Consider the following 12,070-nt stretch of genomic DNA (forward strand, 5'->3'; position numbering starts at 1 on the left):
AGGATGGCCCAAGAACTGTGGCTCCTGTTACCCATGTTCAAGACAAGGATGGAATTCCGGGCTCCTGACTTTGGCCTGGCCCAGTGCTGGCTGTTGTGATTATCTGGGTATGTGGGAAGTGAACCAGAGGATGGAAGCTCACTCTTTCTTTCTCTGTCTCCTGCCACCACCCATAAATCTGCCTTAACTGATAAAGGCATCCATAGCACACATGGAAGTGTCCGGATTTGAGTTCAGGCTCTGACTGTTACTTCAGCTTCTTATTGGTACACACCTGGGAGGAGACAAGTCATGCGCATTGTACCCTGCATGGCACCAGCCCAATCTCACAACGTCCCAATCCATGGTTGCTGCTGCTGCAATACAACTATATCCATTCAGTAGGATCAATTTTGCCTGTTTGGGCTTTCACGTACATTTCCAACTCCAAAGCAGTAGATTGTAGGATACTACTGTGCTATACCATCATAGCTTCTAAAAATACTCAGTAACTCAGCTGATGGGGCAAGGAGAAGCCAACCCAAACCTAAAAGAATCTTGAAACAGTTCTTTGTTTCAGTTGGAATACATCTGTCCTCTTCATATATGGTTGGGGTTGTCTCTGGGAGCTCTGAAAAGACACAGTTGGAAGGTAGATGGGTCTCCACAATACCATGGCAGCTGGTCTCAGAGCTTCTTTTGAGAAAGTCTGTGATCCGTGGACACTTTCTTTTTTAAAGTTAGGTTATCAGATGATTTATTCTCTCTGTATTCAAGGAGCTTTCCAATTGTTTCTGAATCCTAGAAGTCTTACCCTGTACTTGAGACTCATATCCAAATGCCCATCTCCACTTGGAATTCTTGTACTTGGAATGGTCAAAATTCCTGATCTCCTTTCCTATACCCCAAACCCAGAATCTGCTGTTTTATGCAGGGACGCCCTTTGCTGACGTTCAACCTTGCCATCGAATTTCCAGACTAACTTTCACATGGGTGAAACTAACTTTCAAATGGGTGCTCCATTTGCTTGGGACATTCTGCCCCAGTTGTCTGGCTTGCTCTCAGTCCTGTTGACCTCTTCTCAAATATCACCTCCCCAGGGAGGCCTCCCTTCACCGCTCTATACTTGTACATGAGGATATTCCGAAGAGTCCGTGGGAAAATGAACCAAAAGGTAAGTTATGGGTTGAGCGTTGGGACACAGCAGGACACTCTCTTCCTATATGTTAGTGCCCGGATAGAACCCTGCATGTTCCCTGCTTCTGATCCAGCTCTCTGCTAATGCATCTTAGAAGCAGTTAACTATAGTTCAAGGGCTTGGGTTTCTGCCAGTCAGAGTGGGGCACCCAGATGGAGTTCCTGTCCCCCAGCTGTTGCAGGCAGTTGGAGAATGGAAGAGTAGATGGAAGATTCATATTCATTCTCCCTTTCTCTCTCTACTTCTCTCTCTCTGCCTTTCAAATAAGTATCCAACAACAGTTTGATTTGGTGCAAAGCATTTTGGAATCCATGCACTCAAGGAATATTCAAAAACTAATGCAAAATATGTTTTACTAAAACTGATTTTTTTTGCACCAAAGTATGTTTATTCCATTTTCCACAAACTTTTGGAAATAGCCTTGTAAAATAGCTTTTCTGCTTCTAATGCTTTTGTCCTGCTTAATTTTTTGTGTTGCTTATTTACTTTTTAAATCTGAGTCCGATTAAAGCATGAACCCCATGAGAGTAGTTTTGTCTGTGTTGGTCCAGCCTTCCAGAAGATTGTCTCGGCAATGGTATGTATTCAGTACATGTTCATCGAGTGATTTAAGGCTGACTCTTGCCCTGACTTTCCTATCTTTGTGCCTTAGAATTCTGGAACATTTCTGACTACTCAACTCTAATCAGCATATGCTGCTCTTGAAGCTAGCTTTGGGCTAACTTAGCAAGCAAACTGTTGGAATCGAACATCTCTTCAAGCTAGCCTATTGAATCCATCGTTTCACTTATCTATTTGCTTATTCATGAGACATACAGGTAGATTGATTAATGATCCTATTCACTAGTTAATTCTTAAGTACCTACATATGGCCAAGATTGGCCTGGGTTGAAGTCTGGAGCCAGGACCTGACTACAGGGTCCCCCATGAGGGTGTCAGGGATCCAGTTACTTGGGCTATCAACTGGTGTCTATCAACATATAAATTAACAGGTAGAATTGGGAGCAAAGCTGGTGCTAGAACCAAGGTCATGTGCATTCTAACCACCGCCTTAACTACTTATCCTGAACACACATCCCAGTCCATGTTTGCTGTTTAAATATGACTGTATCCATTCAGATGTGTCTAAGCTCCCTAGTCAAGCAACCTCAGAATGTGTCTCCACATGTCTTCCCAGCCTTCTACCAAGAGAAACAGGCAAAGTTGAGCAAAGGCTTCTCCTCCAACTTGACTTCATAGCACTAGGGCAGGCCCTCATTACAGATCTGGAGATATGGACAAAGAGGGGAGGAAGGAGCCAACAGAGAAATCAGGCCATGCCCTCTGGGGAGAAAGCAGCAGTGTCTTCCAGCAAGAGAAAAAGAAGCCTTGTCCAGTGTTGGGGACAAAGATGGGTGCCATCACGTTTGGAGATTCAGGCTCTTCTCGGTCCTCAGGATGCACCCATTTCCTCTTGTTTCCCATCAACAAACAAAAGACCTGGGAAAACCACACTGCAATAGAAGTTGCAATTTTGGCAGGGCGCAGAGTAAAGTCAAACGTTAGGTTCAGCCGCACTGGCTTGGTGCCCTCATTGCCTCTAGCAGGTGGGGGTGGGAGGGCAGAGGTGGAGGAGAGAGGAGATAAGAATTGAAAGTGGTTAGCAAAGGTAATTTTATTTGAATCTGTGTTTCTTTGGCAATGAAAGGAGTCATGGAGTTTGGGCTGAAAAATTAATGTCCAAGTTGCAATGTGGTTACTTGGAACAATCATTGGTTTGACCTGATATTGTTGTACCCTTGAGGGGCATGTTGCCAGGCTGCCTGGGAACAGTTTACCTGGGTCTTGTACCCTATTCTGGAATCCGTATGTATTCACATTTTGCTGTGGTCTTGCTGGCTCTACCACTTCCTGCCTGTGTTCACCAGCTGTCAGAGCCTCTGACTAGACAAGACGCTGCCTCTTTAGACAGCAGCTCTTCCTCTAGGGAAACATGTTCAGCAACAGCACCCCTGTGTCCCATCTCCTTCTTTCCTATTCTGATTCCTATCTCAGGGTAGAACCTAGATGTCTATTGAACCATGTTATCTACACGGAGGAATGTAAAAGATGGTCAGGATCGAGGCCAAGATGCCACACCTCTCAGTGTCCTCAGGGAAGCATGCCTGGAAGAGAGAACTGTGTGGGGTGATGGTGATTGAAAACAGATAGCTTTCTGTGTCTTTACAAGTACTCATTCAATCTTCCGCAAAGCCCAGAATTATCTTACAGTTGAAGGAAGCCAAGAACAGGATTGAGTCACTCGGGATCATACAGCTTACAGAGAGTAGGTTTGGGATCCAGAGCCCGGGTACTAAGTCCCTACTCTAAATCCTGAAGGATAAGATGAAAATCCATTGGGTGGGAGAGGTATAAACAGAGCATGGATCATGCCATGCTGTTGAGTATTGAATGGCATTGGTCAAGCGTGACCAAGGGAACAGTGTGTACAGAGTCAGGACAGGAAAGAACAAGGCTGTTCCAGGACCACAAAACATTGAGTATGACAGCAACAGGAGTAGTGGCAGAAAAGGAAGCTGTAAAGGTGGGCAGAAATTAGTTCATGAGAAGGCCAGGTTTTGTCTTAGAAGAAATAAGGCTTTGTGGGCGGTTGTAGCACAACAATCTAGTGACACTGGGACACTGGTCCAGAAAGCAGCCAGTAGTCAGTCATGCTGGCAATAGAGGCTGCTCTTTGAGAAGTGTCTGGAATCACCCTAAAGAGGTGACCTGACGTGGAGGGCATGGCAAAAGAGCAGTGGCATTCATGGTGGGCATTGTCACGAAGGGAAACTGGCATTTCAAACACACGGACAGAATTTTAGAGGGAACTAAATTGAAAGTGTCCCTCTACTTGCCTTTGTGTTCCTGTTCATGAAATGGGTCTCTGTAGAATCTCCTGAAGGTCATGAATATTATCTAGCTGGGAAGACACGCTACAACTTCCAGTCAGGAGCCACTCTATTAACATTAACCCAAAAAACAAAGGCATAATATTTAATATTTCCACAATATGTGAAGAGTAAGTCTTTTATTGCACATGTTTTTAGAAAGACATAAGTCATTACTCCAATTTTACATAAAAAGAGAAGTAACATACAAGAGCTTATTAGGAGGAAATTAGCTGTCACTTTGACTTTGAAGATCTTTTCTAGGATAGCTATTCAAAAAGACTAACAAATTTTGTTGCTCGGGCACATCTCGTGCTGTGTCTGTTTATACCGTATCTTGTTTCTTTGGTTATTATATGGTGATGTTATAAGTCCATTTGGAGCATAAATGCTTCTCAGTAACGTTGAAGTCCCCCTCTCCACTCCCTACTCTTTCACGATAAACGCAATAGCTCCATTTGGCTTATCCAAAAACCCCAATTTTAAACAACATTTTCTAAGAATGATAATATTCAGAAATAATAAAGGTAATAAATTCCAACCACCAGAATTGAATGTTGGCAAGATTTTAATGGCATATTTGTAAAGTCAACCCACATTTATGAACATTAGCTTATATTAGTGAATAATTAAGGCAAAAGGCTATATATTTCCATTAGCATGTTACAGATGATCAGAGTGCAGAATATATCCCATAATGGGTGACATGAAATAGTTCCCAAAGAAATTTGTTACAGAATTTGTTTAAAAAAGTTATAAAATATAATAGAAAATAAAAGTTTTATCCTTTGAAATAAAGTAGGAAGATTAAAAAAATCCTTGAGTATTTATATTAATTAGCAAGTTATTTACCACAGTGTGGAACTAATGACACCCGCTACCTATTAAATCAGAGACCACATTCTATATGAGGATGTGTCTTCATTAAGAACTGTGTTTGGAATTAAATCCAGTTTTTATCATAAAACTTAAGAGTACTTCCATTTATTTATAACTATTATATGAAACAAATATTTATATATACATAGATATTGGAACAAACACCGATTTTCCTTTTTTAAAAAGTAAAAAAGCTATAGCATGTATATATGATATCCAATGAATAGACACATAATCTTTGAAATTTATAATAGTTTACAAAAAATAGTTTACAATTTGTTCATTACTTGATTTTACTTTGATTTCTCTTGCTTTAACATTTTAACAATATTTGTAATAACACAATTTTCATCATGTTTGCCTGAATTCTTTGTGTGTCATCCTTTTTGAAAAGAATCTTGTTTCTTTAGTTAAAATATTCTATAAGGACCTAATTTTTGGAAAATCAACTTATATTACCTTTATTCTTCCAAATGACGGGTAAAGATACATCTTTGTGAATATATTCTGAAGCAGTGCGTTAGAAGCAGACACCAGAATTTAAACATCAAATTTATTGCTGATTTGCATATAATAATCACTCCAAGATTTTACTTGCTGTTTTAAACTTTACCTGCACTGTGATAGTGCTCTTATCTGAATTGCTGCTCTTCCCCAAATGATGCACTTAAGCGTATGGCTCTTTTAAATACACTGATGAATCCACAAGTCATGAATTCTAAAAGATCCAGAGCTCAAGAAGTCTCTACTTGGTTAAAAAAAGAAGAAGAAAAAGCACCTGTCTTTGGATTACTGTTAGCAAAATAAGCAATCTGTCAGCACTGATGTACATAATAATTGAACTACTGTTCTATAGCTTTCAAAACTTATCTACTTGTAATAAATAAAGCTTTAGCTTTCTAGGAAGTGAAACCACTTAAGGCTAGCTAATGTTGTTTTGGATAGAAAATTGGCCTTCATAGCGATATAACCTATAAATAAATGTTATTTACCACCCACACCTGGTCCTCCCAGAGAGAGCCCCCAGTAGTCTAGCACACCGATGAACAGTTTCAAGTTAAAACTACCATATACACAGAACCAAAGAACATTTTCTGTTACAACAGCTTAACAGTCAAACTTCCAATGAGTTATCAACAGTGAATGAATTTCTTTCAAACTATTGTCTGTAAGGTTAATGATGTTTTCTGAAAGCATCTTAGTGGTGACATTAGGCTACCACATTTACATTCCTAATCACATTTTACCTGTCACAAATATTACATGGATGGGTTGAATTATATCTGCTATTTCTCTTTGCTTGGAACTAAGATGCTGAAGGGTCTTCCTGCCATACGTGGAATGTATGTGGACTAAAGATTATGATACTTAGAGACAAATAGCCAAATTACTATCTGTAGCCTGAAAACAATGAAACACCTTCAGATGTGCTTAGGTCATAACCAAGATACATATGATGTGTGTAGAAGCTGGCCTCCTGACCAGACACTTGCTTTTGTATTGTAACAAGTAGAATAAGCCATAGAAATATTTGTAACTAATGGACATCTTAAAAAGTATAAATCAAATGTATAATCTGAATACTCCCAGTGGCTCACAAGCACTCATTGAATAAGCTTAACAGCAACAAAGAACCCATTACTGCGTATTTTCTGTTTTGTTACCAATGCCATGTAATGTCTAAAAACTTGCCCCTTGGAGGAGACTTTAGCCATGGACAAACAACATTTTGGAAAGGAGGCTTTTTTCCCCCCAAATGTTGAGGAAACTAATTGCCCAGTTGTTACAAGAAGTAGGCCTGGAGGAATGAACACTAGAGACTTAAGGCGTAAAGTGTTTGGGTCGAATCATCATTTTGGCCTGTTTGAAGGAGGACTTGAAGCCACCAGTCTGCACATCAGTTATGCCAGGCCAGGTGCCCCAGAAAATCCCATTACGGATACCTTTGTACTTTTGGTGATAGTATTTGCCATTTAAGTTGGCAGAAAGGCATGCGTCAAACCACCAGCCAGAACTGTAGTAGAGCCCGCAGTTGCCGGAGGGATATCGGTCATTGTCCCTATCTGGGGTGGTGAAAAACTTCATATCATGGTTATAGTGTTTGCTGTAATGTAAGGCGTCCCCGGCTGTGCCATTGTAGTTACCGACATGCAGACGGTATTTGAGGAACTCGTTGGCGACGTAAAACTGATCATACGTGGCGTACAGTTTGACACCGTGAAAGTCTTCCAGATCAATCCTCAGAACCATTTCCTTACTCTTGGTCAGCAGGTGAATTTTATCATTGCCCAGCCAAAATTCTCGTTGGAGGTTGCCGAAGCCTGCCTTGTAGTCTCGCCAGTTCCTGGTGAAGTTGGTGCTTCCGTCCAGCCGCGCCTGCAGCACCGTCCAGCCTCCCCCCATGGTCTCCATGTCGCAGAAGACTTCGAAACTACTGTTCCTGGGATCGGGTGTGACTCTGTAGATCTCGCTGCTTCTCTGGCCTCTGGCGTAGTAGTCAGAACAGTCTTTGTAGATCAGATGTTGAACTGAAGGGGCCAGGGAAGGAAGAGCAGGAAAGCATTAGATTTTGTTAGTAAAAACTGCACATCCGAAAAAAATGAGGTGTCCGAAAGTATCTTGAGAAGGACAGCACATTCTGCTAACCTTAACTTGAACTTGTTTAGCAAGCGTATAAGGGCATGGTGCTTTGGCAGAAACACTCCTTCTCACACCCATTGCTTTTGTTGGTCCTAAAAATTCAGATGATTCCAGCTGTCCTAGAAATTTATTTCATACTTAGGCAAAAATAAATAAATAAATAAATAAATAAATAAATAAATAAAACAGACTTCCACTTCCGTACCCTAAAGGACGGGTAGCCTTCACTGTCACAGTGTTTTATAGGGTTTGCTCCAAATGACACATTAAAATTATAATATACAGTATCCACCATAAATTCACATTTCTTCTACTAGATAGCCACAACAGGAACATTTCTTTCTCAATAATCTATCAGTATTCTTTTTCTGAATTAATGATCTGGGAAGGTACTTAGTCTTTCACAAGTTTGGTTTCTAGAAAAAAAACGACACGTGCTTGTCCTCAGGGTCAATGTAAATGAGCAGATCAGGGGACTCTGAAGAAAGCAAAAATGCCTATTTATTCCAGGACAATTTCGTACCAAAAATTTATTAAAGACTGTTGATTATGATTCTCTAAGGCACAACAGTCCAATTCATCTGTATTTAGAACTCAGAATACCCAGAACTTTACTCCAAAACTTTTAGAGGAAAATGGGGGGAAAAAAACCGTTTTGTTCATATTGTGACAAGTGGCTGTGCAGTGCTCGCTCCAACATGTACTCAGTGATGTGCCTCTGGTGTGCAAGGTGCAGCATTATGCAGGTTGCCATTGGCCCTTGAAGTCACCAGCCACTTTGAGGAGTCCCTGGGGCTGGAATGGACCAGAACTACTTGGGCCAAGTGAAAAGGATTTCTCCATCGCCCCTCAGTGCATGGTCAGTGGCGGTCCTGATGGAGAGATGGCTACCCAGGGATTAAACAGACCACACGCAACAACCAGCTTCCACCAGAAACTCGGGCAGAAGGCCAAGGATCTAGAGGAACCAATGACACTGTTATTTCAAATGTGCGAGAAGGCGAGTAGATCCGTGTTCTTAACAACCCCATTAAAGTTCATTTCAGTAATTGGGGTGCTGAGGGTGCATTCTGTTTTGATAGGCTCAAGTTCTGGCTCAAGGTAAAAGGATAAGAATGTACACTTTTCCTTAGCGGCCTGCCGAAATTCCCCCCACCACACGCCTGTACCATCAGGTCTCAAGGCCACTGATTGAGCTCATGAGCAAAGCTGCTTCTATCTCTCCTAGAAAAATCTCCTGCCTCCACTAGCTTGCTGCAATAGTTTTGAACTTGAGGATTGTTTACTCAAGTCTTCCAAAGACCATTTGGTACCACTGAGAAATGGTGGTCACAGAGCCAGGAGGCACTGATGACAAATGAATACACACACCTGCAAACATTGCCTGTCCTTATTTTCCAACACTTTCAGTGAAGAAAGCAATAAGCTAAATACACAGAAACATTAAGAAATACACACACACACTCTATTTCTGCGTGTGTGTGTGTGTGTGTGTGTGTGTGGCAGAGGGGGTTGGTGGTCTGGCTTTCGCAATTGAAGATCCTAAAACTGAAAGTGCTTTCCGGGGATGTTTCTAATTGGTCATGTATCACTGCTGTGCTCACATTTGAGCAGATAACTTGTTCTGTTTGTTTTTTGTGTGTGTGGTTTTTTTTCCTTTTCCTACCTTGATAAAGAAAAGGCATAATTATTCACTCCACCATCCATTTATTTACTCAGGTTAATGTTTTATGGGCACTGTCTTAACCCTATGACATCCACACACAAATGATAAGAAAACACGTACCCAGAGGAGCCTGTATCTGTTCCTGGTTGGGACACTTGGAGCATTTGCCGTCCAAGCTGTTGACTACGACCGTCAGATTGGCCACTTTGTTATCGATGTAGTTCTCGATGTTGTTCATATTTACCAGATTCAGCTTCTCCAAGCGACCCTGAAGCAGGCTGATCTCCTCTTTGGCGTTCTTCAGTTCCGAGGATAGCTCGTTCACCTGGCCTTCCAGTTCCTCCACCCTGTTGCTGTGGGTAGCGTGCTCCTCGGGGGCTCCGGTGCTGGCGGGAAGCAGCAGCCCACTCCCACCCTGGGCTCGGCTGTCATCAGCCTGCAGTTTGCAATCTTGACACGATTTCTTCAGGCTGCGGACGATTTCCTTGAGGTCCTGCAATTCCTTGAACACCTCCTGGATCCTGCTGAACTGCTTCGGGAGCTGAAGGGTCAGCGGCGGCAGGTTCACCTGGTACAGGCACTTGTCTCCCTCGCACTTCTCCGCGCTCTCCAATCTCACAGCACAGGCGTCCTCGGCTGCGGCTCTCTGGTCCTGGATCTCCTCCTCGGCGGCGGTCGGGGTCGCGGTGGCGTTATGTGCCACAACTAAAAAGCCAGAGGCAGCCAGAACGGCTGAACTCAGCCAGTACCACTGAGCTGCTGGCTTCATCGCGGCTGTGCGCTCAGCCCTGCGTCGGGGGAAGTGTGTGCCTCTCTCTCTCTCCTCTCTCAGGCTGCTTTAATCACCCGCAGCAGCTGCCTGAGTCAGGCTTTTTCTGTGTTCCCAGAAAAGGGCGGGAGCTTATGCATCACAAGTTTCAGAAACTCACAGGAAGAAGAGAGCGTCCTCCTCCTGTGCAGCTTGCCAAAACCTGCCATTTCTCTGCCATCGCCATTGCACCGCAGTCCCGTGGGACACACGGACTCAGCCAGGATGGCTTTCCTGAAGGGTGTGATATGGCCCAGAAGTCTCACGCTGCCAAAGTAATTGGCTCTACGTGCACTCGAAAGAAATCATTGTATTGTATTGGGCTCGACTATTGGGGGGTGGGAACAGAAACGATTTTTGAAAGACCAACGTGAAGGTGGCAATTTCCCCAAGCTGTCTAAGCACACAAATGTCTTACTCATCAGTCTTTTTTCCTTCTTAGAAGTTTCTTGGAGAACTTATATCTGCTTCTTCTTGGACTTTCCAGTGAGGACTTTTGAAAAGTTTCTAAACTAGATTGAGGTGTAGCTCTCTGCCTTCTACACGTGGATGCTCTTTCTTCTACTTGGAAACCAGAAGAAGACGGGTAGAAAGCAAAGGAGCAGGCTGGGGTCTTTTTTTTTTTTTTTTTTCCTTCCTTGGGCCACCGCGCAGTGCGTGTCAATAACTAAATGCTCCAAGGACATGCAGAAGTTCATTATCATCTTTTACAAAAACCAGCAGCTGGGTCTGGTGCCCTTCCCCATGAGCTGTCACGGTGCTGGCACCTTCCAGGCCACCCACCGCTCCCCGCCTTGGATCTGATGTGCTGGACTCCTGCCTGCAGGGTGGGTTCCTCCATCCCAGCTGCAGGACACCTGCTCTGCCTTCCTGCCGCACTCATTGCAGCACCCACCAACAGAGCATCTCAGGCTCTGGACACTGAGCACCTCTTAGGGAGGAAGGAAGAGCCCCTCAGAGAGGGACCGCCTTCTGTTATTTTCATTTACACAACAGCATCTCTTATCAGACTTTTAAAAAATATATTACTGCTTACAAATAATCTCAGAATGGGTACCTCTTAGGTTGGAGCGCCTGGGTTCGAATCCTACATCACTCTAAATCCAATTTCCTGAGAGGGTGTGCCCTCAGGATAGCTAGGGGATAGTTCACATGCTTGGGTCCCTGCGGTCCACTTGGGACTCTGGGTTGCAGTTGCCCCCCATCCGCAGCTGCTGGGTTCAAGCTAGCTCAGCCCTGACCGGTGTAAACCCTGAGAGATCTCCCATCCTAGCTCTCTTTGTCTTTCTGCTTTTTCAACAAGGAAGGATATCAGCATGACAGGTATGGATAAAAATCAGAATTCTTTCTTGGGTCAAGGCACTCTGTTCCCTAGTTCCTTTTGTTTTTCTTTAGCCTGACTTTTGGTAACTGCTCCTTGCAAGCCTGCAGGTCGCACCACTCTCCTGTTGAAATGTGTTGGGTTCTTTGATACCTTCACAACTGCATATACTGTCGAGTACCGGGGACCTGCCTTTCAACCCCACATCTGCCACTAAACAGCTCAGAACCTTCCTCCTGTGGTCGCTGAGGGAGTGAGATCCACCCACCCTGAGAGCTTAAGGGGAAAAAACGCAGTATGTAAACTGAACATTCTTTTCCAACGAAGCTGTCAAGTATGTTCTCTACACCTTATTCTTCATTTTCTTTCAGCTTTTTTCATCTTTGCAGCTGAAAAGATCTATCTGATCTCCAAATTTCCTTTGCCTCTGACTATCCAGTTCTAAGCTATGACATTCCACTCTGGTGAGGGGAAAATAAATGAACGATGAATGATGTTGATAGAAAGTTACACATAAGCTGGTTTCTGACATGTTTGATAAGTTGAGACGTATATGGGCCTGATGGGTAGGTTCCAGTACGTTAGTGACGAGCTAGCCTGGGAATCCATTGATTTAGCCTGTCAAGTATTTATTGAGAATTTTCTGAACGCCCTGTACCATGCTGAAACA

General features: G+C 43.2%; 2 protein-coding genes across 3 annotated transcripts in view; one reads left to right on the forward strand and one right to left on the reverse strand.

Moving 5' to 3' along the window:
• Positions 1-12,070, forward strand: part of CCDC146 (coiled-coil domain containing 146) — a 117,762-nt gene that overhangs the window by 54,521 nt on the left and 51,171 nt on the right. The gene's annotated exons all lie outside the window — the stretch shown is intronic.
• Positions 6,573-10,106, reverse strand: FGL2 (fibrinogen like 2). The gene is made up of 2 exons (XM_058657568.1): positions 9,392-10,106; positions 6,573-7,493 (listed from the first exon to the last, which is right to left on the reverse strand). The coding sequence occupies exons 1-2, from the start codon at positions 10,038-10,040 to the stop codon at positions 6,787-6,789; spliced, it is 1,356 nt and encodes a 451-aa protein (XP_058513551.1). The 5' UTR covers positions 10,041-10,106; the 3' UTR covers positions 6,573-6,786.

This window comes from Ochotona princeps, chromosome 32, assembly GCF_030435755.1.
Source record: "Ochotona princeps isolate mOchPri1 chromosome 32, mOchPri1.hap1, whole genome shotgun sequence".
NCBI classification, from domain to species: Eukaryota; Metazoa; Chordata; class Mammalia; order Lagomorpha; family Ochotonidae; genus Ochotona; species Ochotona princeps.

Bases quoted from the DNA above. Each gene is read 5' to 3' on its own strand.
- FGL2 (XM_058657568.1), bottom strand. From the start codon at position 10,040: ATGAAGCCAGCAGCTCAGTGGTACTGGCTGAGTTCAGCCGTTCTGGCT. The intron at 7,494-9,391 runs GTACGTGTTTTC...TGGCCCCTTCAG, and splicing joins ACAGATACAGGCTCCTCTGG to TTCAACATCTGATCTACAAA.